The sequence below is a fragment of the Oncorhynchus kisutch genome, linkage group LG17 (assembly GCF_002021735.2).
Source record: "Oncorhynchus kisutch isolate 150728-3 linkage group LG17, Okis_V2, whole genome shotgun sequence".
Lineage (NCBI taxonomy): Eukaryota > Metazoa > Chordata > Actinopteri > Salmoniformes > Salmonidae > Oncorhynchus > Oncorhynchus kisutch.
In genome coordinates, this window is record NC_034190.2 from 65,743,844 (window position 1) to 65,771,732 (window position 27,889).

A 27,889-nucleotide genomic window follows, 5' to 3' on the forward strand; every position below is an offset into this window, starting at 1 on the left:
ATAGAGAGAATTAGACAACGCACACTTAGATTCACACAGGACACCGAATAGGACAGGAGAGGTACTCCAGATATAACAAACTGACCCTAGCCCCCCGACACATAAACTACTGCAGCATAAATACTGGAGGCTGAGACAGGAGGGGTCAGGAGACACTGTGGCCCCATCCGAGGACACCCCCGGACAGGGCCAAACAGGAAAGATATAACCCCACCCACTCTGCCAAAGCACAGCACCCACACCACTAGAGGGATATCTTCAACCACCAACTTACCATCCTGAGACAAGGCCGAGTATAGCCCACAAAGATCTCCGCCATGGCACAACCCAAGGGGGTGTTCCAGTGACCCAATAGGGGACCCAGTGAGTTCAGTGGGTCTCAACTGCAAGTGGCTGGGAGCTTGCTCTTTCTATCTCAATCAATCAATCAATCAAATGTATTTATAAAGCCCTTCTTACATCAGCTGATGTCACAAAGTGCTGTACAGAAACCTAGCCTAAAACCCCAAACAGCAAGCAATGCAGGTGTAGAAGCACGGTGGCTAGGAAAAACTCCCTAGAAAGCCCGTAACCAAGGAAGAAACCTAGAGAGGAACACGGCTATGAGGGGTGGCCAGTCCTATTCTTGCTGTGCTGGGTGGAGATTATAACAGAACATGGCCAAGATGTTCAAATGTTCATAGATGACCAGCAGGGTCAAATAATAATGATCACAGTGGTTGTAGACGGTGCAACAGGTCAGCACCTCAGGAGTAAATGTCAGTTGGCTTTTCATAGCCGATCATTCCGAGTATCTCTACCGCTCCTGCTGTCTCTAGAGAGTTGAAAACACAGGTCTGGGACAAGATAGCACGTCCAGTGTATATCTCGCTCCCTTGGCTTCCCTCTCCAGAGGCGAGGTCACAGAACAGTAGCAGTGAAGAGGGAGCAGGGAGAAAGTGTTATCCCTTTCTCCCTGCTCCCTCTTCACTGCTACTGTTCTGTGACCTCGCCTCTGGAGATGGAAGCCAAGGGAGCGAGATATACACTGGAGACTTTAACTATTCTCCTCATCATTACCAGAGACTCTATGGTGGAGACACAGAGAATATGGTGAGGGACCCTGGGACTGGGACTGGGACACCTATGAGGCAAAGCGATATTATGGTTGAGATGGATAGAGTCTCTGGTAATGATGAGGAGAATAGTTAAAGCATTCACCCTAGATCCACCCATTACTGGAGTAACATTTCCCATAAGTCTACAGGCTACCTAGATAGAATGAGACAGCTAGATTGACAGATACACCTCAGGAGAATCAGTTTCGACTGGGTATAATTAGTTGGGAAAAGTTTACAGAGTACTGTAGGATTGAAGAGTGAAAACAGAATGTAGGATGGAGAAAATGTAGTGTAGGCCACTGAATAGATTGGACAATTGTCGGACCCACGAATGGCTTTCAATCTATTTTGGCGTCTGGAGGAATGAGTGAAAGAATCGTGGAAGCAGGAGAATCATGGGTCTGTCACTATGACAATGGCTGACCCTAGAAAAAACAGACATGAACCATGATATGAGTAATTTGATTTGATTTATATGATATATTAGGATCCCCATTAGCCGATGCCAATGGCGACAGCTAGTCTTACTGGGGTCTGACACATAACGAAAACTACATTACAGACGAAAGACAAGACTCAAAGAAACGATTATCCAGCCCAGTGACAGCATGGTCAGAGCACTGCCAGTGTATGCTTCATGTAGGCTACTTGGGTATAGTGGGGTAGTAAAACCACAAAATCAAAGAAAAATCAACTACTTGCATGTACAGTATCTCGGAGGGAGTACAATAACATCAGTGTGTTGTTGCATGCCATTGACTAAAGCCTTAGCTCAAAGGATCTCAACCGGAAGTGGCCCTTTGCACCTATAAGCTAGACTGTCATCACACCCATTGTTGTCCATCTAATGGTCTTTGCTATTTTTTTTTCTTCCACTTTCACAACCTATTAGTATCAGAGTTGGGGCGCCGCTGCTTTGTTTTCTGATCCATTGTGCTGCCCTGGCAGCTATTCACTGAACCAGAGGGTATTATTCCTGCATTGATTGCACAGTTCATTAGCATGCCCATAGACTCTGTGGCATTTTGGCAGGACTACAAAACAATTCTCCTGAAATGTTTCTCTGAGAATTAGAAAGCCTTGGCTTGTTTGCTATCCAATGGACGTATGCTGGAGCTCCCTCACTTTCTTTCTGCTGTTGGATACCATGGCACGGGAAGGTTTAGTTTGCTGCTCTCTTTTGGGAATTGTGTAAGTGTATTGTGTGTGTCAGAGTCTAACACACCAGATTAGGAATGGTCAGAATAGGATTAGGTCACGTGCAGTGATGTAGTGGTAAAAACAATTGGTGGGTAAACGTTGATAGCCAGTCGCTCCGAGTAAAGGAACACTCCCTAAACTTGCATTGTTCCGCCAACAACAACAAAAAATGGGTAAACGGAGTTTACTCTACTTGAGTTTACCCTCCACTACACCACTGGTTACATGGATTTGATTGATTGAATTTAAATTAAATAGCATTGGTTTCCATAATATGGTGTGTGATGTATGGGTGGGTTATTTTGGAGTTTTGATCATGTCACTTTGAATTTTTTTGTTGATGACATGTCAGAGTAACTGTCAATTTCTGACTGCCAACTGAACAGTTTTATGAGTCATGTGGATACTTCCATTGAAAATGGAATTCCTTGATGCGTTATATGTTTGGATTCATACAATACACAACAAAAAGAATGCTGTGAAAAAGTAGAAAGATGAATATCAGTAAATGTATGCTTGCCCAGTAAGCAAGATGTACTTAATGTATTTTATAACTTACTGAAAGCCTTACAATGCTAAAGTTGAACAAAAATAAATCTATGGAGAGAAACATTTCAACTATTCGCAAATGTTCAATTACGAGTGTAGGTTTGTCACGAATTGCTACACAATATCCCCAATCTCATTGGCACCTCCATAAACTGAATCTATGGTTTTCCGTGTCTCTGCTATGCCCCTTGTGGTACATGACAATATTTAGTTCATAACTTGCGTTCATCATGCTGTGAAATATTACACCAGCACAATTTTTGTCTTGCATCCAGTCATCCATGAAAAGTCCTGAAGATATGAATAGGATTAGTGTTGTTGGTTTAGGCGAGTGAAAAAAAACTCTACTTGGCTTTGGCCTACTTTCAGTTGATACAGAGAACTAAGAAAGAGGGTGATTCTAAGAATGATGAACCTGCATTTAGATAGAGGTTTACTGTAGCTATATGCAGATGCCCTGTGCTGGTTTACCGATATAGTTATTTCTGGTACTGATGCCCGACAGGTGTTCCCTAACAATACTACAAACTACATCAGAGATGGTGTACCCTGATAAAAGGTCCCCAGGTACTGATTATAAACTTTATTTATACTCTGATTTAGAGACAGCCTAGACAGATCAGCTAGTGTAATTTATCCATGTCTATTTTCCTCTGTCTATAATAATCCTTACATGTTCCTCTGTCCCTTGATTACAGGAGGTGTGTGCATCTCTCAGTCAGTGAAGATACCACGAGAACCTAAGCCTGGAGAGTTTGACAAGATCATCCGCAGACTGTCAGAGAACCCCAATGCACGGGTTGTTATTCTCTTTGCCAATGAAGATGACATTAGGTTAGTGAAGTTGACTGTTACAGGAATGAAAAAATGATTAAACTAACATACTAAATGATGCCAACAAAGTATCTCAATTTATCTGAGTTTTTGTTTTATGACGCAACGTTCAGCATGTTTTCCCATTGGTTTAGATGGGGATGCACTGCGGTGTAAATGGCTGTACATTAGTATATTGTCCTCCCCACCATGATTGAACATCCCTAAAATGAAATACACCATTTTCAGCAAGCTATATCAGCTTTATTTTCATTAGATGTCAACAGTGAATGGGATATGTGTCAGTTCACATTAAACACACTCAATCTAACTACATTTTGATGATATGTTCTTCTTATCTAATCATTCAAGAGTTTTTCTTAATTTTTGCTATTTTCTTCATTTTAGAATAGTGAAAACATCAAAACTATGAAATAATACAAATGGGATCATGTAGTAACCAAAAATGTGTTAAACAAATACAAAACATATTTTATATTTGAGTTTCTTCAATATAGCCACCCTTTGGCTTGATTACAGTTTTGCACACTCTTGACATTCTCTCAACCAGCTTCATGAGGAAGTCACCTGGAATTAATTTCAATTAACAAGTTTGCCATTTAAAAGTGAATTTGTGGAATTTCAACAGTACCATTGAGTGCGATGATAAAATTGGCTGTCATGAGGACCGCCCCAGGAACGGAAGACCAAGAGTTACCTCTGCTGCAGAGGATAAGTTCATTAGTTAACTGCACCTCAGATTGCAGCCAAAGTAAATGCTTCACGGAGTTCAATCTCAAAATCAACTGTTCAGAGGAGACTGTGTCAATCAGGCCTTCATGGTCGAATTGCTGCAAAGAAACCACTACAAGGACACCAATAATAATAAGAGACTTGTTTGGGCCAAGAAACACGAGCAATGGACAATAGACAGGTGGAAATCTGTCCTTTGGTCTGATGAGTACAAATTTGAGATTTTTGGTTCCAACCGCTATGTCTTTATAAGACGCGGAGTAGGTGAACAGATGATCTCCACATGTGTGGTTCCCACCGTGAAGCATGGAGGAGGAGGTGTGACTGTTGTGGAGGTGCTTTGTTGATGACACTGTCTGTGATTGATTTAGAATTCAAGGCACACTTAACCACCATGGCTACCACAGCATTCTGCAGCGATACGCCATCCCATCTGGTTTGTGCTTAGTGGGACTATCATTAGTTTTTCAACAGGACAAAGACCCAAAACACACCTCCAGGCTGTGTAAGGGCTATTTGACGAAGGAGAGAGATGGAGTGCTGCATCAGATGATCTGGCCTCCACAATCACCCAACCTCAACCCAATTGAGATGGTTTGGGATGAGTTGGACCGCAGAGTGAAGGAAAAGCAGTCAACAAGTGCTCAGCGTATGTGGGAACTCCTTCAAGACTGTTGGAAAAGCATTCCAGGAGAAGCTAGTTGAGAGAATGCCAAGAGTGTGCAAAGCTGTCATCAAAGCAAAGGGTGGCTACTTTAAATACTTTTTTGGTTACTACATGATTCCATGTGTTATTTCATAGTTTTGATGTCTTCACTATTATTTAAAAATGTACATGCACATGTAAAGAAAAACCCTTGAATGAGTAGGTATGTCCAAGCTTTGGACTAATACTGGTTTTCTAGTTTACAGCAATTACCAATCAATTACCAATTTCCTCCATTCCTCTGCAGTGTTAAAAACTTTTAGTTGTCCTGAGGACTGAGGATTGTCCTGATCAGTGTCTTGGGGCAACAGCTGGTGATGTGTGTGGGTTCCATTATGTTTTACAGCACATTCAAAACCTACAGTACCTACTACTACCACAAGCATATAATATACACTGAATGTACAAAACATTAGGAACAGCTTCCTAATATTGAGCTGCACCCCCTTTTGCCATCAGAACAGCCTCAATTTTTTTCGGGGCAAGATGTCGTAAGCATTCCACATGGATGTTGGCCCATGTTGACTCCAATGCTTCCTGCAGTTGTGTCAAGTTGGCTGGATGTCCTTTGGGTGGTGGACCTGAGTGGCGCAACGGTCTAAGGCACTGCATCTCAGTGCTATAGGCTTCACTACAGACCCTGGTTTTATTCCAGGCTGTATCACAACCGGCCGTGATTGGGAGTCCAATAGGGCAGCACACAATTGGCCCAGTGTTGTCCGGGTTAGGGGTAGGCCGTAATTGTAAATAGGAATTTGTTCTTAACTGACTTGCCTAGTTAAATAAAGGTTAAATATTTTTTACAAATGATTGATTCACGCAGGAAACTGTTGAGCGTGAAAACCCCCAGCATCATTGTAGTTCTTGACATACTCAAACTGGTGTGCATGTCATACCCCGTTCAAAGGCATATTTTGTCTTGCCGATTCACCCTCTGAATGGCCACTGAATGGCACACATACACAAACCATGTCTAAATTGTCTTCAACTCCACCCCCCCATTCAGCTGAAAAGGTGGCGCAGGGAATTAAAAAATATTATTTCGAAATATTTAACTTTCACACATTAACAAGTCCAATACCTCAAATGAAAGATAAACATCTTGTTCATCTACCCATCATGTCCGATTTTTTAAATGTTTTACTGCGAAAACACAACGTATATTTATGTTAGACCACCACCAAATCAAAGGGAAAACGCAGCCATTTTTTTCCAGCTAAAGATACTCACAAAAGCAGGATTAGAGATAAAATGAATCACTAACCTTTTGAAAATCTTCATCAGATGACACTCATATGATATGTTACACAATACATTTATGTTTTGTTTGATAATATGCATATTTATATCCACAAATCTCGGTTTACATTGACGCCATGTTCAGAACTGCCTCCAAAATATGCTGAGGAATTATAGAAAGCTACGCCAGATAACAGAAATACTCATCATAAACTTTGACTAAAGATACATGTTCTACATATAAGTAAAGATACGCTGGTTCTTAATGCAACCGCTGTGTCAGATTTTTTTTAAACGTTACGGAAAAAGCCTAACATTGCAATAATCTGAGACGGCGCTCAGACGTAAAAGTATTTTCGCCGCCATGTTGGAGTCAACAGAAATACGAAATTACAACATAAATATTCCCTTACCTTTGATGATCTTTCATCAGAATGTAGGGCAAGGAGTCCTAGTTCCACAATAAATCGTTGTTTTGTTCCATAATGTCCAATACTTGTGTCCAAGTAGCTGCATTTGCTATCACTTTAAGCTCACGTGCCCAAAAACTGACTGCTGGTCCAGGATAACTTGCACGAAAACTTCCAAAAGATATATTCCAGGTCGAATAAACTGGTCAAACTAAGTAGAGAATCAATCTTCAGGATGTTATTATCATATATATCCAATAACGTTCCAACCGGATCATACGTTTTCAGCTGGAGCCAAATGGAACGGCGGTAGTACCCACAGAGAAATGCACCACAGGAAAATGACATTCTGTCGGGACACTGAGTATTTCCCCTTCCATTCGGTCAAAGTTCACAGCAAATGCTCCATTCCACTTTCTACTGAATGAGGACATCTAGTGGAAGGCGTAGGAAGTGCTACCAGATCCATATCTTGTTGGGAAAGGAGGGGGCGATGACTTCAAAGTTGCCCCACATTCAGAATTTCACTTCTTGTTTGGAAGATTGCCTGCCCTATGAGTTCTGTTATACTCACAGACATAATTCAAACAGTTTTAGAAACTATAGAGTGTTTTCTATCCAATAGTAATACTAATATGCATATATTAGCAATCTAGGACAGAGTAGGATGCAGTTCACTATGGGCACGCAATTTATCCAAAGTGAAAATACTGCCCCCTATCCTCAACAAGTTATTAAGGGAACAGAGTCCGCTGACCTGATCAACCAATCTGTGACCTAGCCTGGAAGCAGCAGAACCCCACTCTGCCTCTCAACTCTTTAGTTGTTTCCAGGAGGAGGACAGGTTAAGACAACCTCTGTAAGCTCCTGTCCTTTACATTAACTCAGATTTGCACCCTTCCACATTGACAATGCGTCTTCTGGACTCCCTGACTCATCTTTAGTGCATCTTTGACCATTCCTCTTCCTAATGGTGTGTGTGTGTGTGTGTGTGCCTGTCTGTTCAGTGTGGTAATAAAGTGTTGATTGTATCCCTGTCTCCTACTGGTCATTTACGTTCTCTTACCAAAACGCCGGGGCAGTTGCAACTATAATTGACACCTCTTTTTTGAGACCATCACATGGTTGTGCACTTTTTCACCTGTGCTTAGCTCTATTACGTTTCTTTTTATCCTAAAAAACTCCCTAGTCCTTGCTGACGACAAGCATACAGTACCCGTAACATGATGCAGCCAACATCACGCTTGAAAATGTGGAAAGTGGTACTCAGTGATGTGTTTTGTTGGATTTGTCCCAAAGATAACACTTTGTTTTCAGGATATAAAGTTACATTCACTGCTCATCTGAGGGACCTTACAGATAATTGTATGTGCTGGGTACAGAGATGAGGTAGTTATTCAAAAATCACACTAAACACTATTATTGCACATAGAGTGAATCCATGCAACCTATTATGTGACTTGTTAAGCACAATTTTACTCCTTAAATTATTTAACACAGGCGTTGAATACTTATTGACTCGAGACATTTCAGCTATTCATTTTTTATTAATTTGTAAACATTTCTAAAAATATAATTCCACTTTGACATTATGTGGTATTGTGTGTAGGCCAGTGACACAAAATGCTCATTGACTTATCCGAGCCTGATAATGGGTCTGGATATACAGTAATTACAAAAGCCAGGGGGATTTCTGCCCAGCGTGCCTGCTGTACCCTTGAACCCAGTCAATGTGAGTTGGCAGCCAATTTATATATATTTTTTAATATACATTCTGAGTTTACAGCACTAAGGCTAGCAGAAGGCATTTTGTCCTAAACATAAACCTTGTTGTCATGCCAACCCTTCATCACTAAATAACCACACCATGATGAGAACACCTGGTATTTACTGTATGTGATTAACAAGATTGTTCTGTAAATTACCTCAAGGGGGGGCAAAAAATGAGCATATGACATGATACTAGTATACTGTAGGTTTTGTTACAGACATTTTATCCTGTAGAGCGTAATATGGGAAAGCTGGGGCTCAGAATAAACCATGTTTATTCAGTGAGAGGTAGGAGAAAGGTCATTATAACTCAAACATGCATTACTCTGTCACTTCATTCTGGGTTAACTGGTGAGCCAAAGGGGTGGCAGAGTGACTCGAGATACACTGTATTGTTATTGTACCTGGCTGTTGCAGCAACTGTGTTTCCAGTACTGTGGTCCTGTTGTAGCGACTGTGTTTCCAGTACTGTGGTCCTGTTTTAGCGACTGTGTTTCCAGTACTGTGGTCCTGTTGTAGCGACTGTGTTTCCAGTACTGTGGTCCTGTTGTAGCGACTGTGTTTCCAGTACTGTGGTCCTGTTGTAGCGACTGTGTTTCCAGTACTGTGGTCCTGTTGTAGCGACTGTGTTTCCAGTACTGTGGTCCTGTTGTAGCGACTGTGTTTCCAGTACTGTGGTCCTGTTGTAGCGACTGTGTTTCCAGTACTGTGGTCCTGTTGTAGCGACTGTGTTTCCAGTACTGTGGTCCTGTTGTAGCGACTGTGTTTCCAGTACTGTGGTCCTGTTGTAGCGACTGTGTTTCCAGTACTGTGGTCCTGTTGTAGCAACTGTGTTTCCAGTACTGTGGTCCTGTTGTAGCGACTGTGTTTCCAGTACTGTGGTCCTGTTGTAGCGACTGTGTTCCCAGTACTGTGGTCCTGTTTTAGCGACTGTGTTTCTTGTACTGTGGTCCTGTTGCAGCGACTGTGTTTCCAGTACTGAGGTCCTTTTGTATTGATTGTGTTTCCAGTACTGTGGTCCTGTTGTAGCGACTGTGTTTCCAGTACTGTGGTCCTGTTGTGGTGGGGGTCAAAACATGGTTCTTCTTTAGTGTTCAAAACATGGTTCTTCTTTAGTGTATTGTGCTGGTCCTAGGATCAATACACGCGATGTGTAGTTTGGCTGTTGTTAATGTCCAGTACCAACACATCGTATTTACCTAATCATCCAGCCCCATGAGTAGGTGAATCATGTATATAATTGGCAAGAATTGTACTGTATTCTCTCTTTGCCCCTCCTACAGGCGGCTTCTTCAAGCAGCTAAGAAGGACAACCAGACAGGACATTTCATATGGGTGGGTTCAGACAGCTGGGGGTCTAAGATCTCCCCCATACTCAACCAGGAGGAGATGGCAGAAGGTGCTGTTACCATCCTACCTAAACGGCAGTCCATCCGAGGTACTGATGTTATACAGAATATGATGTTCTATATTCTTTATTGTCAAATTTAAATGACACACGACAGTTGGCAGTACTGGTGATGTGAGGATGACATTTGTATCTATTTTTTGTTGTCTTTGACAATGAAATCCAAATGTAATTCAAAACCCTGACATTTCCAAATAAAACACTGACATATACTGTAAACAACATCAGGATATACTGTAGGAACACCTGTAAGATGAAAGTAGTACTATGTGGAGGTAGTGCTGAAAAAAACTTGTTGATAAAGTAATCAGAAAATCCAATACACATCTCTGCAGTAGTTCAGCAGGTGGTTCTAAATCCAACTGTGCCTCTCATTGATCTCTCTAGGGTTTGATCGCTACTTTATCAGCAGAACTTTGGACAACAACAGAAGGAATATTTGGTTTGCAGAGTTCTGGGAAAACAACTTTCAGTGCAAACTCAGTCGACATGCTCTGAAGAAAGGATCCGGCATCAAAAAGTGCACAAGTAAGAATAGAATTTCCTTGTTTACCATAACCTAGTCCCACACACACTCTGATTGTTTATGAACTCACAGATGCAATCACTAGTTGTAGTATTCCGTCATGTCTTGGATGATGTGCCATTACATCTACTTTAAATACTATGGTTATTTTGTATGCAAGGGTGAGAAACATGGAGCCCAAAATGTATTCCCAGATTGCAGGGCTATATACACTTTCTGTGGTAAGTTCCAAACTCTGCCAGAAACTTTGATTAGTCAAATATCACTTCACAAGAGACTGTGTAATGCAGTGCTTGCTGAATACACAAATACAGGGTCACACCATTTAATGGGTTCAATTAAGCAGAATAGAAGAGTCAGGAACTATATTGCCGTGGAGTGTGACTACATAAATGTGGAATGTGTTTTGGGAAGTGCAATAACAACAAAATAGAATGGTTTCATTACAGTTCTTAACATGTATTTGTACTTGAAATATACATTTATAACCCTTCTCCAACAGCGTTATGTTGTTGCAGAGATGTAGGATACTGTAGTATGAGCTATGGTACATTTTGGGGAAATGCAATGTGTTTGAGTAAAGGGTATGATACTCTTGTTCTATTAGACATGATTAAATGTTCCCATGACTCCCCGTCGCCAAGTTCAATCTGCACTGCAGTACAATAGCAATCACCAAAACTGGGCCATTACACAAGTTGGAAACATAATCAATAGCAAATCCAATCAGCATATTAGAGACAAGCTCCCAGGTCATTAAAATCAGTGGGCACTCCAAGCCTGACTGTCTTTCATTTCCCTGTACAGACAACACAATCTGCAGGATTCTAATCAGTCCAGACTGGACTGATTCTTGTATTGGTTGGATTGTGATGTGCTGATGATTGATTCCTTCCTATGCGTTAATGTTTCATGCTTTCATCAGCTTGCTATGATAGTTACCAGGATGGGTTTTCCTCGCAGCCATTGCCTAATGCCATTATATCACAATGCTATAAATCAGGGGCCCGATAACTATTTGCTGTGAAGACAGTGTATTAAAACAGAAGATGTGTTGTCTCCACTTTTCTACAGGTTCAGTTCTATGTGATCAAATCGAATCCAGGGTGGGTTGAGAAACATTGCCTGAGTCATTAGTTCTGTTCAGATCCATGTTTCTAAAAAAATACTCTCCTTAGTTCATTTATGAGGCGGGAACTACTGTAGAGCTTGTGTGCCAACCTGATGTAAGACCTGAATTTGATAACTTAATGTATGGTTATTCAACCCAGTATTTGATGGGTATTCAACCTGGTAGTTTTTGCTAGTGATATTATGAGTATCGCTATAACGGAGACGCTCAGAGTCGAGAAGCAGGTGGTGAGTTTAACATTATAATGAACATGGAACGATACAAGACAAGAGTTGCGTCTAGACATGAAACACATAGTCAATACTGCCTGGGGAATGGAACTAAGGGAGTGACAGATATATGTAATCAGGGGTTCATCAGGGGTTAATCCTCTCCACCTGCCCAATGAACTGAGGCCTATACCCAGAAGTGAGGCTGACAATGACCCTGAGCTTCTACATGAAAGCTCTCCATACCCGTGACGTGAATTGTGGGCCACGGTTGGAGACGATGTCCTCTGGAAGGCCATAATATCGGAAGACCTGCTGGAACAGTGCCTCAGCGATCTGATGAGCAGTAGGGATAAAATGACAGGATTTTGAGAATCTATCCACAACCACCAAATTCCAAGGGTGATCTTGTGAGCTGGTGCACTAGTGAATGTTTTTCTGATGAATGAACTCCACGGTGATGTGTGTGATAGTTCCGGTTCCCAGTGGCTAATTATCAAGAGCTTGAACCGGAAACAAAGAGGAGAGCGAGTATGAGGGGATGTTCAGAGAGGAGGTAAGGGTCTGGTCAATAAAGTTCCCTGCGGCACCGGAATCCACTATGATGTAGAAACAGTACATGAGGGACAGCCAGCTAGTGTGATCGACAATGAAAAGGGCTTGACAGAAAATGATGAAGATGGGATACTCACACCTGTCCCAGGAGGTAGAAGATCACGTGACTGTCTCTCAGCTCTTGTGGATCCCGAGTTGGGACATACCGGACACTGCTGAAGCTGGTGCCCCCCTTGACTACAATAGAGACAGAGCCCCAGCTGTCTTTGTCTGCGTTGCTCCGCCGCGGGGAGGTGTGTGACCCCTACCTCTATAGGTTCAGGCTCTGACACAGTGTTCACTGAGGGAGGGAGAGAAGCAATTTGGGTACTGACGCTCCCAAAGTAGGTTATCCAAACGGATGGCCATCGAGATGAGTGCGTCCAAGTTGAGGTTGATGTCATGACATGCCAGTTCCGTTTGGACCTCCTCATGCAGTCCTCTTCGGAATAGTGTATGGAGCGGCGGCTCATTCCATCCGTTGGATGTGGCTACTGTCCTGAAGGTGAGCTAGTACTCTGCAGCGGTCTGGTCATCCTGCTGTAGTTGGAGTAGGCACTCACCCCCCTCTCTGCCCTCTGGTGGATGATTGAAGATACCTCTGAACAGAGCCATCAACCCCTCATACGAAGCCAGCTCCTCCTCTCCTCTCTCCCAGACGGCTGTAGCTCACTCCAACACCTGCCCAGTCAGCAGAGAAATAACCGTGGCAACCATGGACCTCTCGGGGGTGGGAGCTCCCATCTGGTGCACAAAATAGAGGGAGCACTGGAGTAGGAAGCCACGACATTTAGATGGGTTTCCGTCATATTTATCCGGGAGGGATAAACGGGCATCGCTGACCTGGGCGGACTGCTGAATGGACTGATGTGCTGATGGGTCGATTGGTGGCAGAGTATCCTCCGCTAGTTGAAGGCAACGGGTCTTCGGTATGTTCGAGACATTGAAGACTGCAAATAACTTGTTCCATGGTCATCCCCATTTGCACCAGCTGCCTGCTGGTAAGCTTTCTTGACTTTAACATACATTTTTTGCCAACACATGGCTAACATTTTTTTAACCAGCTAAACAGCTGCTAATAAAGAAAATGTTTACTTCCTCTTCCAATCACAATGTGGGGAGATCAAAATAATTACAAATGATCTATTCAATGTATTACTTTTAAAGTGTTGATTAATTCTTCTTGCCATTATCATTCACCTGATGATAAGACAAGACATATGATGGGGGCCTCTGTGTTGCCGGTTGCCAGGGTCCCTGGGCAAGAAAAGATTGAAGACCCTTGCCTAATTGCACTAAATTAACAGTAAATATGATCCTCCCATCAATACATTTCATTTGATTTTCAGGTGCCGTTCAGACAATTCAAAGTATTGGTTGGGGACGTATTTGTGGAGGAATGTAACTGTTTTTCTGGGTGATTTGTAATATTCCCATGACTGTGTTTTTGTATTTTAATATACATATACATAATGTGTATATTTATGTTGTATATACAGGGCACATTTGTAAAAGAGACCTAGGTATCAATATGTCTTCCCTGTTAAAATAAAATGTAATTGTATTTGTCACATGCTTCGTCAACAACAGGTGTAGACTTCCCAACCCTACAGATAGAAAAATAGACACATAATAGACAAATAATATCACAAGGTATAAATCCACAATGAGTAACAATAACTTGCCTATATACATGGTGTACCAGTACCGAGTCAATGTGTAGGGGTACGAGGTCATTGAGGGAAATACAGTATGCACATAGGTAGGGGTAAGTGACTATAGGCAACAGGATATATAATAAACAGTAACAGCAGTGTTTGGGATGAGTCAAAAGAGTTAAATGCAGATAGTCTGGGTAGCTATTTAGTTAACTATTTAGCAGTCTCATGGCTTGGGGGTAGAAGCTTTTCAGGGTACTGTTGGTTCCAAACTTGGTGCATCAGTACCTTGCCGTACTGCAACAGTGAGAACAGTCTATGACATGCGTGGCTTTGCGCCTGGTATAGAGGTCCTGGACGGCATGGAGCTCGGCTCCAGTGATGTACTGGGCTGTATGCACTACCCTCTGTAGCGCCTTGCGGTCAGATACCAAGCATTTTCCATACCAAGAGGTTATGCAGCCAGTCAAGATGCTCTCAGTGGTGCAGCTTTAGAACCTTTTGAGGATGCCTATCTGAGGGCCCATGCCAAAACCTTTCAGCCTTCTGAGGGGAAAGTGCTGTTGCCGTGCCTTCTTCACGACTGTGTTGGTATGTGTGGACCATGATAATTCCTTAGTGATGTGGACACAGAGGAACATGATGCTTTCGACACGCTCAATCACAGCCATGTCGATGTGGATGGGGGCATGCTGGGCCCTCCATTTCCTGTAGTCCACGATCAGCTCCTTTGTTATGCTGACATTGAGGGAGTGGTTGTTGGCCTGGCAAAACACTACCAGGTCACTGACTTTCTCCCTATAGGCTGTCTCATCGTAGTCTGTGATCAGGCCATCCACCATTGTGTCGTCAGCTAACTGAATGATGGGGTTGGGAGTAGTGCATACAGTCGTTGGTAAACAGGGAGTACAGGAGGGGACTAAGCACGCATCCCTAAGGGGCCCACCGTGTTGAGTGACCAGCGTGGTGGATGTGTTTTGGCCTACCCTCAACATCACGGGGTGGCCTGTCAGGAAGTCCAGAATCCTGTTGCAGAGAGAGGTGATCAGTTCCAGGGTCCTGGAGGAAACTATGCTGTTGAACACTGAGCTATAGTCAATGAACAGCATTCTCATATACAGTAGGTGTTACTTTTGTCCAGGTGGGAGAGGGCAGTGTGGAGTGCAATAGAGATTGTGCCATCTGTGCATCTGTATGCAAATTCAAATAAAATAAAATAAAATTGTATTGGACAGTGAAATGCTTACTTACAAGCCCCTAACCCACAATGCAGTTTAAAAAGTATGGATGAAAATAAGAAATAAAAGTAACAAGTAATTAAAGAGCAGCAGTAAAATAACAATAGCGAGACTATATACGGGGAGGTACCGGTACAGAGTCAATGTGTGGGGGCACTGGTTAGATGAGGTAATATGTGCATGTTGAAGTCGGACGTTTACATACACCTTAGCCAAATACATTTAAACACAGTTTTTCACAATTCCTGACATTTAATCCTAGTAAAAATTCCCTGTCTTAGGTCAGTTAGGATCACCACTTTATTGTAAGAATGTGAAATGCCAGAATAATATTAGAGAGAATTACTTATTTCAACTTTGATTTCTTTCATTACATTCCCAGTGGGTCAGAAGTTTACATACAGTAAATTCGTATTTGGTAGCATTGCCTTTAAATTGTTTAACGTGGGTCAAACGTTTTGGGGAGCCTTCCACAAGCTTCCCACAATAAGTTGGGTGAAGTTTGGCCCATTTCTCTGGACAGAACTGGTGTAACTGAGTCAGGTTTGTAGGCCTCCTTGCTCGCACACGCCTTTTCAGTTCTGCCCACACATTTTCTATAGGATTGAGGTCAGGGCTTTGTGATGGCCACTCCAATACTTTGTTGTCCTTAAGCCATTTTGCCACAACTTTGGAAGTATGCTTGGGGTCATTGTGCATTTGGAAGACCCATTTGCGACCAAGCTTTAACTTCCTGACTGATGTCTTGAGATGTTGCTTCAATATATCCACATAATTTTTATTTTCTCATGATGCCATCTATTTTGTGAAGTGCACCAGTGTTTCCTGCAGCAAAGCACCCCCACAACATGATGCTGCCACCCCCGTGCCTCACGGTTGGGATTGTGTTCTTCGGCTTGCAATCCTCCCCCTTTTTCCTCCAAACATTATGATGGTCATTATGGCCAAACACTTCTATTTTTGTTTCGTCACACCAGAGGACATTTCTCCAAAAAGTATGATCTTTGTCCCCATGTGCAGTTGCAAACTGTAGTCTGGCTTTTTTATGGCGGTTTTGGAGCAGTGGCTTCTTCCTTGCTGATCGGCCTTTCAGGTTATGTCGACATAGGACTAGTTTTACTATGGATATAGATACTTTTGTACCTGTTTCCTCCAGCATCTTCACAAGGTCCTTTGCTGTTGTTCTGGGATTGACTTGCACTTTTCGCACCAAAGTATGTTAATCTCTAGGAGACAGAACGCGTCTCCTTCCTGAGCGGTGTGACGGTTGCGTGGTCCCATGGTGCTTATACTAGCGTACTCTTGTTTGTACAGATGAACGTTGTACCTTCAGGCATTTGGAAATTGCTCCCAAGGATGAACCAGACTTGTGGATGTCTACAATCTTTGGCTGATTTGTTTTTATTTTCCCATGATGTCAAGCAAAGAGGCACTGAGTTTGAAGATAGGCCTTGAAATACATTCACAGGTACACCTCCAATTGACTCAATTAATGTCAATTAGCCTATCAGAAGCTTCTAAAGCCATGACATACTTTTCTGGAATTTTCCAAGCTGTTAAAAGGCACAGTCAACTTAGTGTATGTAAATTTCTCATCCACTGGAATTGTGATACAGTGAATTACAAGTTAAATAATCTGTCTGTAAACAATTGTTGGAAAAAGTACTTGTGTCATGCAAAGTAGATGTCCTAACCGACTTGCCAAAAATCTAGTTTGTTAAGAAGAAATTTGTGGAGAAGTTAAAAAAATAGTTTTAATGACTCCAACCTAAGTGTATGTAAACTTCCCACTTCAACTGTAGGTAGAGTTATTAAAGTGACTATGCATAGATGATAACAACAAAGAGTAGTAGCGGTGTAAAAGAGGGGGAGGGGGGCAATGCAAATAGTCTGTGTAGCTACTTGATTGGGTGTTCAGGAGATTTATGGCTTGGGGTAGAAGCTGTTTAGAAGCCTCTTGGACCCAGACTTGGCGCTTCGGTACCGTTTGCCGTATAGCTCATTCAATGCTGTCTTAGTTCCAGCCTCTGACTGTGGTTGTTGGAGTGGGTCCAGGGTTTCTGGGATGATGGTGTTGATGTGAACCATGATCGCCTTTTGAAGCATTTCATGGCTACAGATGTGAGTGTTACGGGGCGATAGTCATTTAGACATGTAGGTATTACGAAATGGTTGAAAATGTCAGCTCTGAGTACGAGTCCTGGTAATCCAGGACGGCAGGTAGCCTAGTAGTTAGAGTGTCCGAAAGGTTGCTAGATTGAATCCCTGAGCTGCCAATGTAAACATGTCATTCAGCCCCTGAACAAGGCAGTTAACCCACTGTTCCTAGGCCGTCATTGTAAATAAGATTTTGTTCTTAACTGACTTGCTTATTAAAAGTGAAGGTTAAATAAAAAATTATCCATCTGGCCCCACGGCCTTGTGAATGTTAACCTTTTTTAAAGGTCTTACATTGGCTACAGTTAGCGAGATCACACAGACTGCTGGAACATCTGGTGCTCTCATGCATGGTTCAGTTGCTTTCCTTGAAGAGAGTCATGCACTCAAGACCACCACTCACAATACTGTACATATAGCACACTCCCAGAACCACAACATACCACATACATCATCAACATGTGAGTACCTAATTTACAATTCAAATGAATGGTGATTAGTTTTCTAAATTGGATAAAGGAAGAGAACAAATGTAAGCTCTTTGTTTATTTTAGCTCATTTAGCAAAATGTTGAGGAGCTTAACAATTATGCAATATTTATTCATCATGAATGAGATTTCCCGTCTTGGCTCCAACATGTCACAGGGGGCCTGAAGAAATCCAGGAGAATAATAATGAAAGTGCATTAGTATTATCACAACATTAGTCAATTAATCCAAGACTCAACTGTAAGGGTTTCTGCACATGACAATGCCTTAGGGATGCTCTCAAACAGACTATCCTCCTAAATTTCAAGAGAGGATAGTATTCACTTTGTGTTTACCCATACCTTTCATCAGTTGTCATGGTGGCAGCTCTTGAGCTAAATTGCTGCAGATTTGTTTTCCTGCAGTGAGTGGCCCCAGGAGCACTGTAATTTTCTACAGGAAAGAGTTAGATTTACATTTACATCATTTAGCAGACGCTCCTCTCTCTCTCTCTCTCTCTCTCTAATTTTTCAGGGGCACGTTTTGCAATACGATTGTGCTGGACCTCTGTAAAATGATCGATTTGCTCTAATAGACAACATAATAATTTGAATTAAAATCTTAAATGAGAGCTTGCCCAATCATCGAATTTGAGGGAAGTGGGAACAAAGAGTATTCTCTTGTGATTTACTGCTAAATAGATGTTTACAAATCAACCCCCTGCTAATGCTAACTGCTGATGTTACTGTAAATATGTAACCGAGGAAGTTGGGACTGTAAAGCATTCCATTTAATTTCATAAGAAACTCCAGGGACGGGTAGTTATGGAGACTGATACCTAAGTGTACCCCCCCCAGAAGTTTAGGATTGTAGTATTGGTGGATTGTATGTGGAATGAACAACAAAACAAAAGGGTAATTATGAGTCACATATACAGTATCAACCACTTACAAGTGCACCTCAGCTGGAGGTACTTCTACTATAATGTTAGGTTTTAGTACCTTTCCTCTCATCCATTAGGATGGTGACTCCAGACTGAAAGGCCTAATCCCCAGAGTCTGGATGTATAATTCAGATCCAACCACTGGTCTCAGACCAAATTTCATTGCTTGTACCTTGTGGCCCAGGGCCTATGTTTACATTGTAGGTGACAACTACCTCAACCTGTAGGTCCCTATATTGCTCAATGTGTCCATGGCCAGATCGTGAGAATGGCAGATAGGTCATAAGATAAGCCAATAAGTACTTTAATTCCACACATTGATAATGGAGTGGAATTTTCAGACAGCAAGAGCAAGTGTCTCGCCATCCGACTAATTGCTCTTTGATTATTAAGCTGATTTAGAAAATCCCAGGCAATAACTTGCCAAGACTGCCACAGTCAGAAATAAGGAGGTCCAGAGCATCTTGAGAAGGCTCTTAGTGAAAATGATATTTAAATGAGAGCAGTAAATGTAAACATTTTAATAAACAAAACACTTGTCCCTTACAATTAGAACAAAAAAACATGAAAAATCATGTGTAAAAAAACACCTGTGGTTTTTGGACACGTGGGAACACACATGAACAAATCAAAATCTCATGTCAAAATAAAAATAATGTGAAATCCTTACATAAATAAATTGTTCACGTTTTTTCCTCATGTTAAAAAAATCACCCAATATTATTTTCACCACTTCCAGCTACTTCTGGTGTCCCATCCGGTGACTGACCAGGACCCACCCTGCTTAGCTTCCAAAGTAAAACAGCAGTGGGGTGCACAGTGCCGTGTGGCAGGAATGAATGTGCCAAAACTTGCAACTGGAAAAAAAGGCAGCCAAAGAAAATGTCAGGGTAACATAACCTAAGATAGGGAAAATTGCAGGAAAGAGGGAGAGTTTTTCATTTAATTGCATTATCATAAAATAAAATAAACCCATTTTTTGCATCCATTTAAAAATGTTTTTTTCTTGCATTAAAAGAAATCCTTGCAATGTTCTGTTTTGAGTTTGTTTTGCTTTCATTATCATTATTTTTGTTTGCAATTCTAGAATTTAGTTCTCGACATCAAGTTTTGCTTGATATTAATGGCACAAAAGTAGATTGCACCATATAATCACTATTACACTATTATAAGGTGATTAAAGCGGCAATCCTTAATTGAAACATCAATAAAGTGTTCTCCCCTCCGCAGTTTCAGTAAAAAGCTGAGGGATGAGGCTGCTGAAATGCGACCACTCTCAAATCTATATACTACACTATGGATGCAAGGACTGACCATCCATGATATCAACATTATAGTTTTAACCATGTTTAATGGTCTGTTTACATTTACTTTGTTTACAAAAACAGTGAAGTTAAACAAGCTTATATTTTGGGTTCTGATGGGGTACTACAGTTGAATGAAGTTCATGAGGCATTTATACTTTATACTCATCAAGAATCAATGGGTACGCATCATTAATTTATACAGTACCAGTAAAGAGTTTGGAAATACCTACTCATTCAAGGGTTTTTCTTTATTTTTACTATTTTCTACATTGTAGAATAATAGTGAAGACATCAAAACTATGAAATAACACACATTGAATCATATAGTAACCAAAAAAGTGTTAAACAAATCGAAATATATAGTATATTTGTGATTCTTTAAAGTAGCCACCCTTTGCCTCGATTGCAGCTTTGCACACTCTTGGCATTCTCTCAACCAGCTTAATGAGGAATGCTTTTCCAACAGTCTTGAAGGAATTCCCACATATGCTGAGCACTTGTTGGCTGCTTTTCCTTCCCAAACCATCTCAATTGAGTTGAGGTCAAATCCAATCAAATCCTATTTTATTTGTCACATACACATGGTAAGCAGATGTTAACGCGAGTGTAGCGAAATGCTTGTGCTTCTAGTTCCGACAATGCAGTAATAACCAACGAGTAATCTAACCTAACAATTTCACAACAACTACCTTATACACACAAGTGTAAAGAGATGAAGAATATGTACATAAAGATATATGAATGCGTGATGGTACAGAATGGCATAGGCAAGATGCAGTAGATGGTATCGAGTACGTAACATATATATATATAAATATATATAAACATATAAAAGTGGCATAGTTTAAAGTGGCTAGTGATACATGTATTACATAAAGATGGCAAGATGCAGTAGATGGTATAGAGTACAGTATATACATATGAGATGAGTAATGTAGGGTATGTAAACATTATATTAAGTGGCATTGTTTAAAGTGGCTAGTGAAACATTTTTTACATCAATTTTTCCATTATTAAAGTGGCTGGAGTTGAGTCAGTATGTTGGCAGCAGCCACTCAATGTTAGTGGTGGCTGTTTAACAGTCTGATGGCCTTGAGATAGAAGCTGTTTTTCAGTCTCTCTGTCCCTGCTTTAAAGCACCTGTACTGACCTCGCCTTCTGGATGATAGCGGGGTGAACAGGCAGTGGCTCGGGTGGTTGTTGTCCTTGATGATCTTTATGGCCTTCCTGTGACATCGGGTGGTGTAGGTGTCCTGGAGGGCAGGTAGTTTGCCCCCGGTGATGTGTTGTGCAGACCTCACTACCCTCTGGAGAGCCTTACGGTTGTGGGTGATTGTGGAGGCCAGGTCATATGATGCAGCACTCCATCACTCTCCTTCTTGGTCAAATAGCCCTTATACAGCCTGAAGGTGTGTTTTGGGTCATTGTCCTGTTGTGGAAGTGGAAACCAGATGGGATGGCGTATCGCTGAAGAATGCTGTGCTAGGCATGCTGGTTAAGTGTGCCTTGAGTTCAAAATAAATCACTGACAGTGTCACCAGCAAAGCAGCCCCACACCATCACACCTCCTCCTCCATGTTTCACACTGGGAAGGTCCTCCGTTCACCTACTCTGCGTCTCACAAAGAAACAGCGGTTGGAACCAAAAATCTCAAATTTGGACTCCTCAGACAAAAGGACACATTTCCACCGTTCCATTGTCCATGTGTGTCCTAGCCCAAGCGAGTCTCTTCTTATTATTTGTTTCTTTGCAGAAATTTGACCATGAAGGCCTGATTAGTAAAATGGCGCCGGAAGAAATGGCAGCAGTTTTACGGGCGCCCAATCAATTGTGCTATTATGTGTTTTTTTTTGCGTTATTTGTAACTTATTTTGTACATAATGTTTCTGCAACCGTATCTTACGGCAAAAAAGAGCTTCTGGATATCAGGACAACGATCACTCACCTCGGATTAGACAAAGATTTTTTCAAGACTATTCCCCAAACAGCTGGCAGGGCCAACATCCCTGTTCTTCGCGACACAGGTACAGAGGACGAAGAGCCGGAGGCCTCGTCAGGACCCGCAGAAAGCGAGTAGGAATGCTGCCATTACCGTCAAAATTACTCGCCTACGTGCAATCATTTGACAATAAGGGGGGGGGGGGATGGCGGTCTGTGCATATTTGTAAACAACAACTGGTGCACGAAATCTAAGGAAGCCTCTAGATTTAGAGTATATTGGGATAAATTGGAGGCCACACTACTTGCCTAGAGAGTTCTCAGCTATACGTTTCGTGGCTGTTTATTAACCACCACAGACAGATGCTGGCACTAAGCTGTGCTGGCACTAAGACTGCACTCAGTCAGCTGAATAAGGAAATAAGCAAACAGGAAACCACTCACCCAGAGGCGGCGCTCCTAGTGGACGGAGACTTTAATGCAGGGAAAATCAGTTCTACCAAATCTCTATCAACATGATAAATGTGCAACCAGAGGGAGAAAAAAATCTAGATCACCTGTACTCCACACACAGAGATGCATACCAAGCTCTCCCTCGCCCTCCATTTGGTAAATCCGACCACAATTCTATCCTCCTGATTCCTGCTTACAAGCAAACATTAAAGCAGGAAGCACCAGTGACTCGGTCTATAAAAAAAGTGGTCAGATGAAGCAGATGCTAAACTACATGACTGTTTTGCTATCACAGACTGGAACATGTTCCGGGATTCTTCCAATGACATTGAGGAATACACCACATCAGTCACTGTCTTTATCAATAAGTGCATTGAAGACGTCGTCCCCACAGTGACTGTACGTACATACCCCAACCAGAAGCCATGGATTACAGCCAACATTCGCACTGAGCTAAAGGGTAAAGCTGCCGCTTTCAAGGTGCGGGACACTAAGCCGGAAGCTTACAAGAAATCCCGCTATGCCCTGCGACGAACCATCAAACAGGCAAAGCGTAAATACAGGGCTAAGATTGAATCATACTACACCGGCTCTGACGCTCGTCGAATGTGGCAGTGCTTGCAAACTATTACAGACTACAAAGGGAAGCACAGCTGCGAGCTGCCCAGTGACAAGAGCCTACCAGAGGAGCTAAATCACTTCTATGCTCGCTTCGAGGCAAGCAACACTGAGGCATGCATGAGAGCATCAGCTGTTCCGGATGACTGCATGATCACGCTCTCCGTAGCCGACGTCAGTAAGACCTTTAAACAGGTCAACATACACAAGGCTGCGGGGCCAGAAGGATTACCAGGACGTGTGCTCCCGGCATGTGCTAACCAGCTGGCAGGTGTCTTCACTGACATTTTCAACATATCCCTGATTGAGTCTGTAATACTAATATGCTTCAAGCAGACCACCATAGTCCATGTGCCCAAGAATACAAAGGCAACCTGCCTAAATGACTACAGACCTGTAGCACTCACGTCCGTAACCATGAAGTGCTTTGAAAGGCTGGTAATGGCTCACATCAACACCATTATCCAAGAAACCCTAGACCCACTCCAATTTGCATACCGCCCAAACAGATCCACAGATGATGCAATCTCTATAGCACTCCACACTGCCCTTTCCTACCTGGAAAAAAGGAACACCTATGTGAAAATGCTATTCATTGACCACAGCTCAGTGTTCAACACCAGAGTACCCTCAAAGCACATCACTAAGCTAAGGAATCTGGGACTAAACACCTCCCTCTGCAACTGGATCCTGGACTTCCTGATGGGCCACCCCCAGGTGGTGAGGGTAGGTAGCAACACATATGCCACACTGATCCTCAACACTGGAGATCCTCAGGGGTGCGTGCTCAGTCCCCTCCTGTACTCCCTGTTCACCCACGACTACATGGCCAGGCACGACTCCAACACCATCATTAAGTTTGCAGATGACAACAGTGGTAGGCCTGATCACCGACAACGATGAGACAGCCTATAGGGAGGAGGTCAGAAACCTGGCCAGGTGGTGCCAGAATAACAACCTATCCCTCAACATAACTAAGACTAAGGAGATGATTGTGGACTACAGGAAAAGGAGCACCGAGCACATCATCAACGGGGCTGTAGTGGAGCAGGTTGAGAGCTTCAAGTTCCTTGGTGTTCACATCAACAACAAACTACAATGGTCCAAACACACCAAGACAGTCATGAAGAGGGCACGACAAAGCCTATTCCCCCTCAGGAAACTAAAAAGATTTGGCATGGGTCCTGAGATCCTCAAAAGGTTCTACAGCTGCTACATCGAGAGCATCCTGACCGGTTGCATCGCTGCCTGGTACAGCAATTGCTCGTCTTCCGACCCCAAGGCACTTCAGAGGGTAGGGCTTCTCAACAGTTTTTACCCCCCTGAACAAGAGTCTTACCCAGACTATTTGCATATTTTGCCCCCCCAGACCCTCTTTTACACTGCTGCTACGCTCTGTTTATCATATATGCATATTCACTTTAACTATACATTCATGTACATACTACCTGAATTGGCCCGACCAACCAGTGCTCCCGCACATTTGCTAACCAGGCTATCTGCTTTGTGTCCCACCACCCGCCAACCCCTCTTTTTACGCTACTGCTACTCTCTGTTCATCATATATGCGTAGTCACTTTAACCATACCTACATGTACAGTACATACTATCTCAATAAGCCTGACTAACCGGTGTCTGTATATAGCCTTGCTACTGTTATTTTCAAATGTCTTTTTACTGTTGTTTTATGTCTTTACACAGACACACACACACACACACACCTTTTTTCCCCGCACTATTGGTTAGAGCCTGTAAGTAAGCATTTCACTGTAAGGTTGTATTCGGCGGACTTGACAAATAAACTTTAATTTGATTTGATTCACAAAGTCTCTTCTGAACAGTTGATGTTGAGATGTGTCTGTTACTTGACCTCTGAAGCATTTCTTTGGGCTGCAATCTGAGGTGCAGTTAACTCTAATAAACTTATCCTCTGCAGCAGAGGTAACTCTGGGTCTTCTTTTCCTGTGGCGGTCCTCATGAGAGCCAGTTTCATCACAGCGCTTGATGGTTCTTGAAACTTTCAAAGTTCTTGACATTTTCCAGATTGACTGACCTTCATGTCTTAAAGTAGTGATAGACTGTAATTTCCCTTTGCTTATTTGAGCTGTTCTTACCATAATATGGACTTGGTCTTTTACCAAATAGGGCTATCTTCTGTATACCCCCCCTACTTTGTCATAACACAACTGATTGCCTTTGCAAGCTTACATGTTAGATTTTCACATGTGAATGTTTTTATTACATGTGAACTTGCAATTCCACATGTGAAAGGGAGAATTTCATATCTGATTTTCACATGTGAAAGTTTTAAACATGTGAAACCGCAAATTTCACACGTGAAACTGCAATTCACAGCTATTTCACATGTGAAAATACCACCACTTCTAGGAGAGTAATTACAGTATAGAAACCATCGTTTTGACTAGATCATGTCCTCTATGTTTTGGGTCTGTCTGGTATTTGTCTGGTCTGGTATATTCGCTGTATATATCCAACATTGCTAAAAATGTGTTCGCTCAAAGAGGTTTCAAATAATGAGACCAAATTGTATGATATCACGCCCTGGCCATAGAGAGGCTTATTATTCTCTATTTTGGTTGTGACTAGGGTGGGCATTCTATGTTCTTTTTACTATGTTTTTGTAATGCTTTGTTTTTGGCCGGGTATAGTTCTCAATCAGGGACAGCTGTCTGTCGTTGTCTCTGATTGACACCATACTTAGGTAGCCTTTTTTCTGTGTGTGTTTGTGTGCACCTCGGTTGCGTCACGTTTAAAAATGTAAATGTTTAAAAATTTATTTATTTATTTTTGCTGTTTACCTGTTTGTTTTTTGGTTGTTTCGGGTTTCATTTTCATTAAAAGATGTGGAACTACATGCACACTGTGCCTTGGTTGATTTATGACAGGGAGTTTGAGGATAGCGAGCGTGACAGTTGAGCTCCAACAGTGGGACCAGATACAGTCCATTACACAACCATGTCTTATCTAGCCAACATATTACAGCCTAACCTAAAGAAATGAAGCCATTCTCAGTCATGGCTGATCACCTGATTCAGTATGTGAGAATGGGGACAAATTGGAAACAAACAAACATCTATTTCGTGAGCAATTGAATCTGCGCACATTGGCGTGGCATGAGATTTTCCTCAGATTATCTTTGCATGGACAATAATGAAGAATGCTCAACTGTCAATGGGAGTTCTAATAGACCGGTTTGCTCTGTGAAACCATGGACCCCTGAAACCATGGCTTTATCGTGCAGAACACTGTGCATTGTCACACATGTTCAATACAGCCATTTTCTGGTGAGATCACCTCACAGGTCTGATGAATTTAGGATGACTTTGCTGTCCCATTTTGATTCTACAACACCTTGAGTCATTGCATTTCACATTATTACCATTATTCCAATTTGAGCATATATGTCTGTCACAGTTTGTTCATTCAGATAGTGCGTTACCTTTATCAGCCTTTATCAGCCTTCAGTGCGTTACCTTTATCAGCCTGTGGCATTTCTTTGCTAAAACAACATTTTTGGTAAATAATGTGTCTGGAACACCCAGAGCTCTGGGACTAGGGATCTTGCAGCTCTGTCAGGTGCGATGCTTTTCGCTGACCAGTGCTTAATTTGGGCTGGATCCTGCCAGACCAGAATCCGACACCTCTCGATTTTGGACTGTTTTGTTCCGGGACTTATTTGACTAGATCGGGTACCTCTCATGGCATGAAAAATAATTGTAACTTTTTGCAATGTAAAAATTTGAATAAAAGCGATCAAAGTTAAATCAAAGTTGCCTCTTCCCCCCCCCCCCCCCCCCCCACAACATTTGAACCTATGCTTGAGGCCAACGCATGGCTCTGTGTGAAGCACACCTTTGTCTGTCACAGAACCGGAAGGAGATACACTTTCTATGATCTCTCCCTCTCTCTGCTCTGATAGACATGAATGAGCCTGCATCTCACCTCTCCAGCATTTATTTCCTTATAGAATCATAGCCATGGGAAGGGCTCTCAAATACATTTGAGAGTTACTGCTGTCTGTTCAGAAATAAATGAAATCAATCATAATAGCCTACTACACCATGAGAAAGAATATAAATTTAGCCACAGAGGATCAAAAGCTTATTTGAAAAATCTTTGCCTAGCTGTGGAGTGTAGACCAATAACAAGGAATAGCCTACAGTCGGGAACACGCTGCAAATCTGTCAGTGAACAAACAGCATGCAGACAAAACAGGCCTTTTGCAATATTTCGAAGACAATCGCTGGAAACACAGGTTGGAAAGCAAATGGCTCATGTTGAAAATAGAAGACTCTAATATGTCTGCTGAAGGCTACCAAAATATTTGATTAACTTCCAAATAGGCCTATTGTTTTACAAAGTAAAACAACAGAGAGAGGGGCTTTTGGCACGAGCACATCGGCCATCACCAGCGAGTGAGCTGGCCATCATTGGGTGAGTCAGTGAAACTGGAAAGCATTTTTAGTACAATAATTTCCTCCTCATATTGTAGCCTACAATATGTCTCCACACACCTAGGCCTATTGATCGATTCAAGACAAGATCATTTTTATTGATCTCAGATTCTCAGTATGTCAGTGTCAAAGTACAGCAGCCTGGCAAATCAAATCAAATTTAATTTGTCACATACACATGGTTAGCAGATGTTAATGCGAGTGTAGCGAAATGCTTGTGCTTCTA

The 27,889-nt window shown here is 42.1% G+C and overlaps 1 protein-coding gene across 1 annotated transcript in view; it reads left to right on the top strand.

Annotated features, from left to right (window-relative positions):
• LOC109907022 (metabotropic glutamate receptor 4-like) overlaps positions 1–27,889 on the top strand; it is a 202,871-nt gene that overhangs the window by 128,207 nt on the left and 46,775 nt on the right. Inside the window, exons 4-6 of the mRNA XM_031793321.1 lie at positions 3,548–3,683; positions 9,824–9,978; positions 10,336–10,476. Of these exons, the coding sequence (XP_031649181.1) occupies positions 3,548–3,683; positions 9,824–9,978; positions 10,336–10,476 (432 nt within the window). The remainder of the gene's footprint in view (positions 1–3,547; positions 3,684–9,823; positions 9,979–10,335; positions 10,477–27,889) is intronic.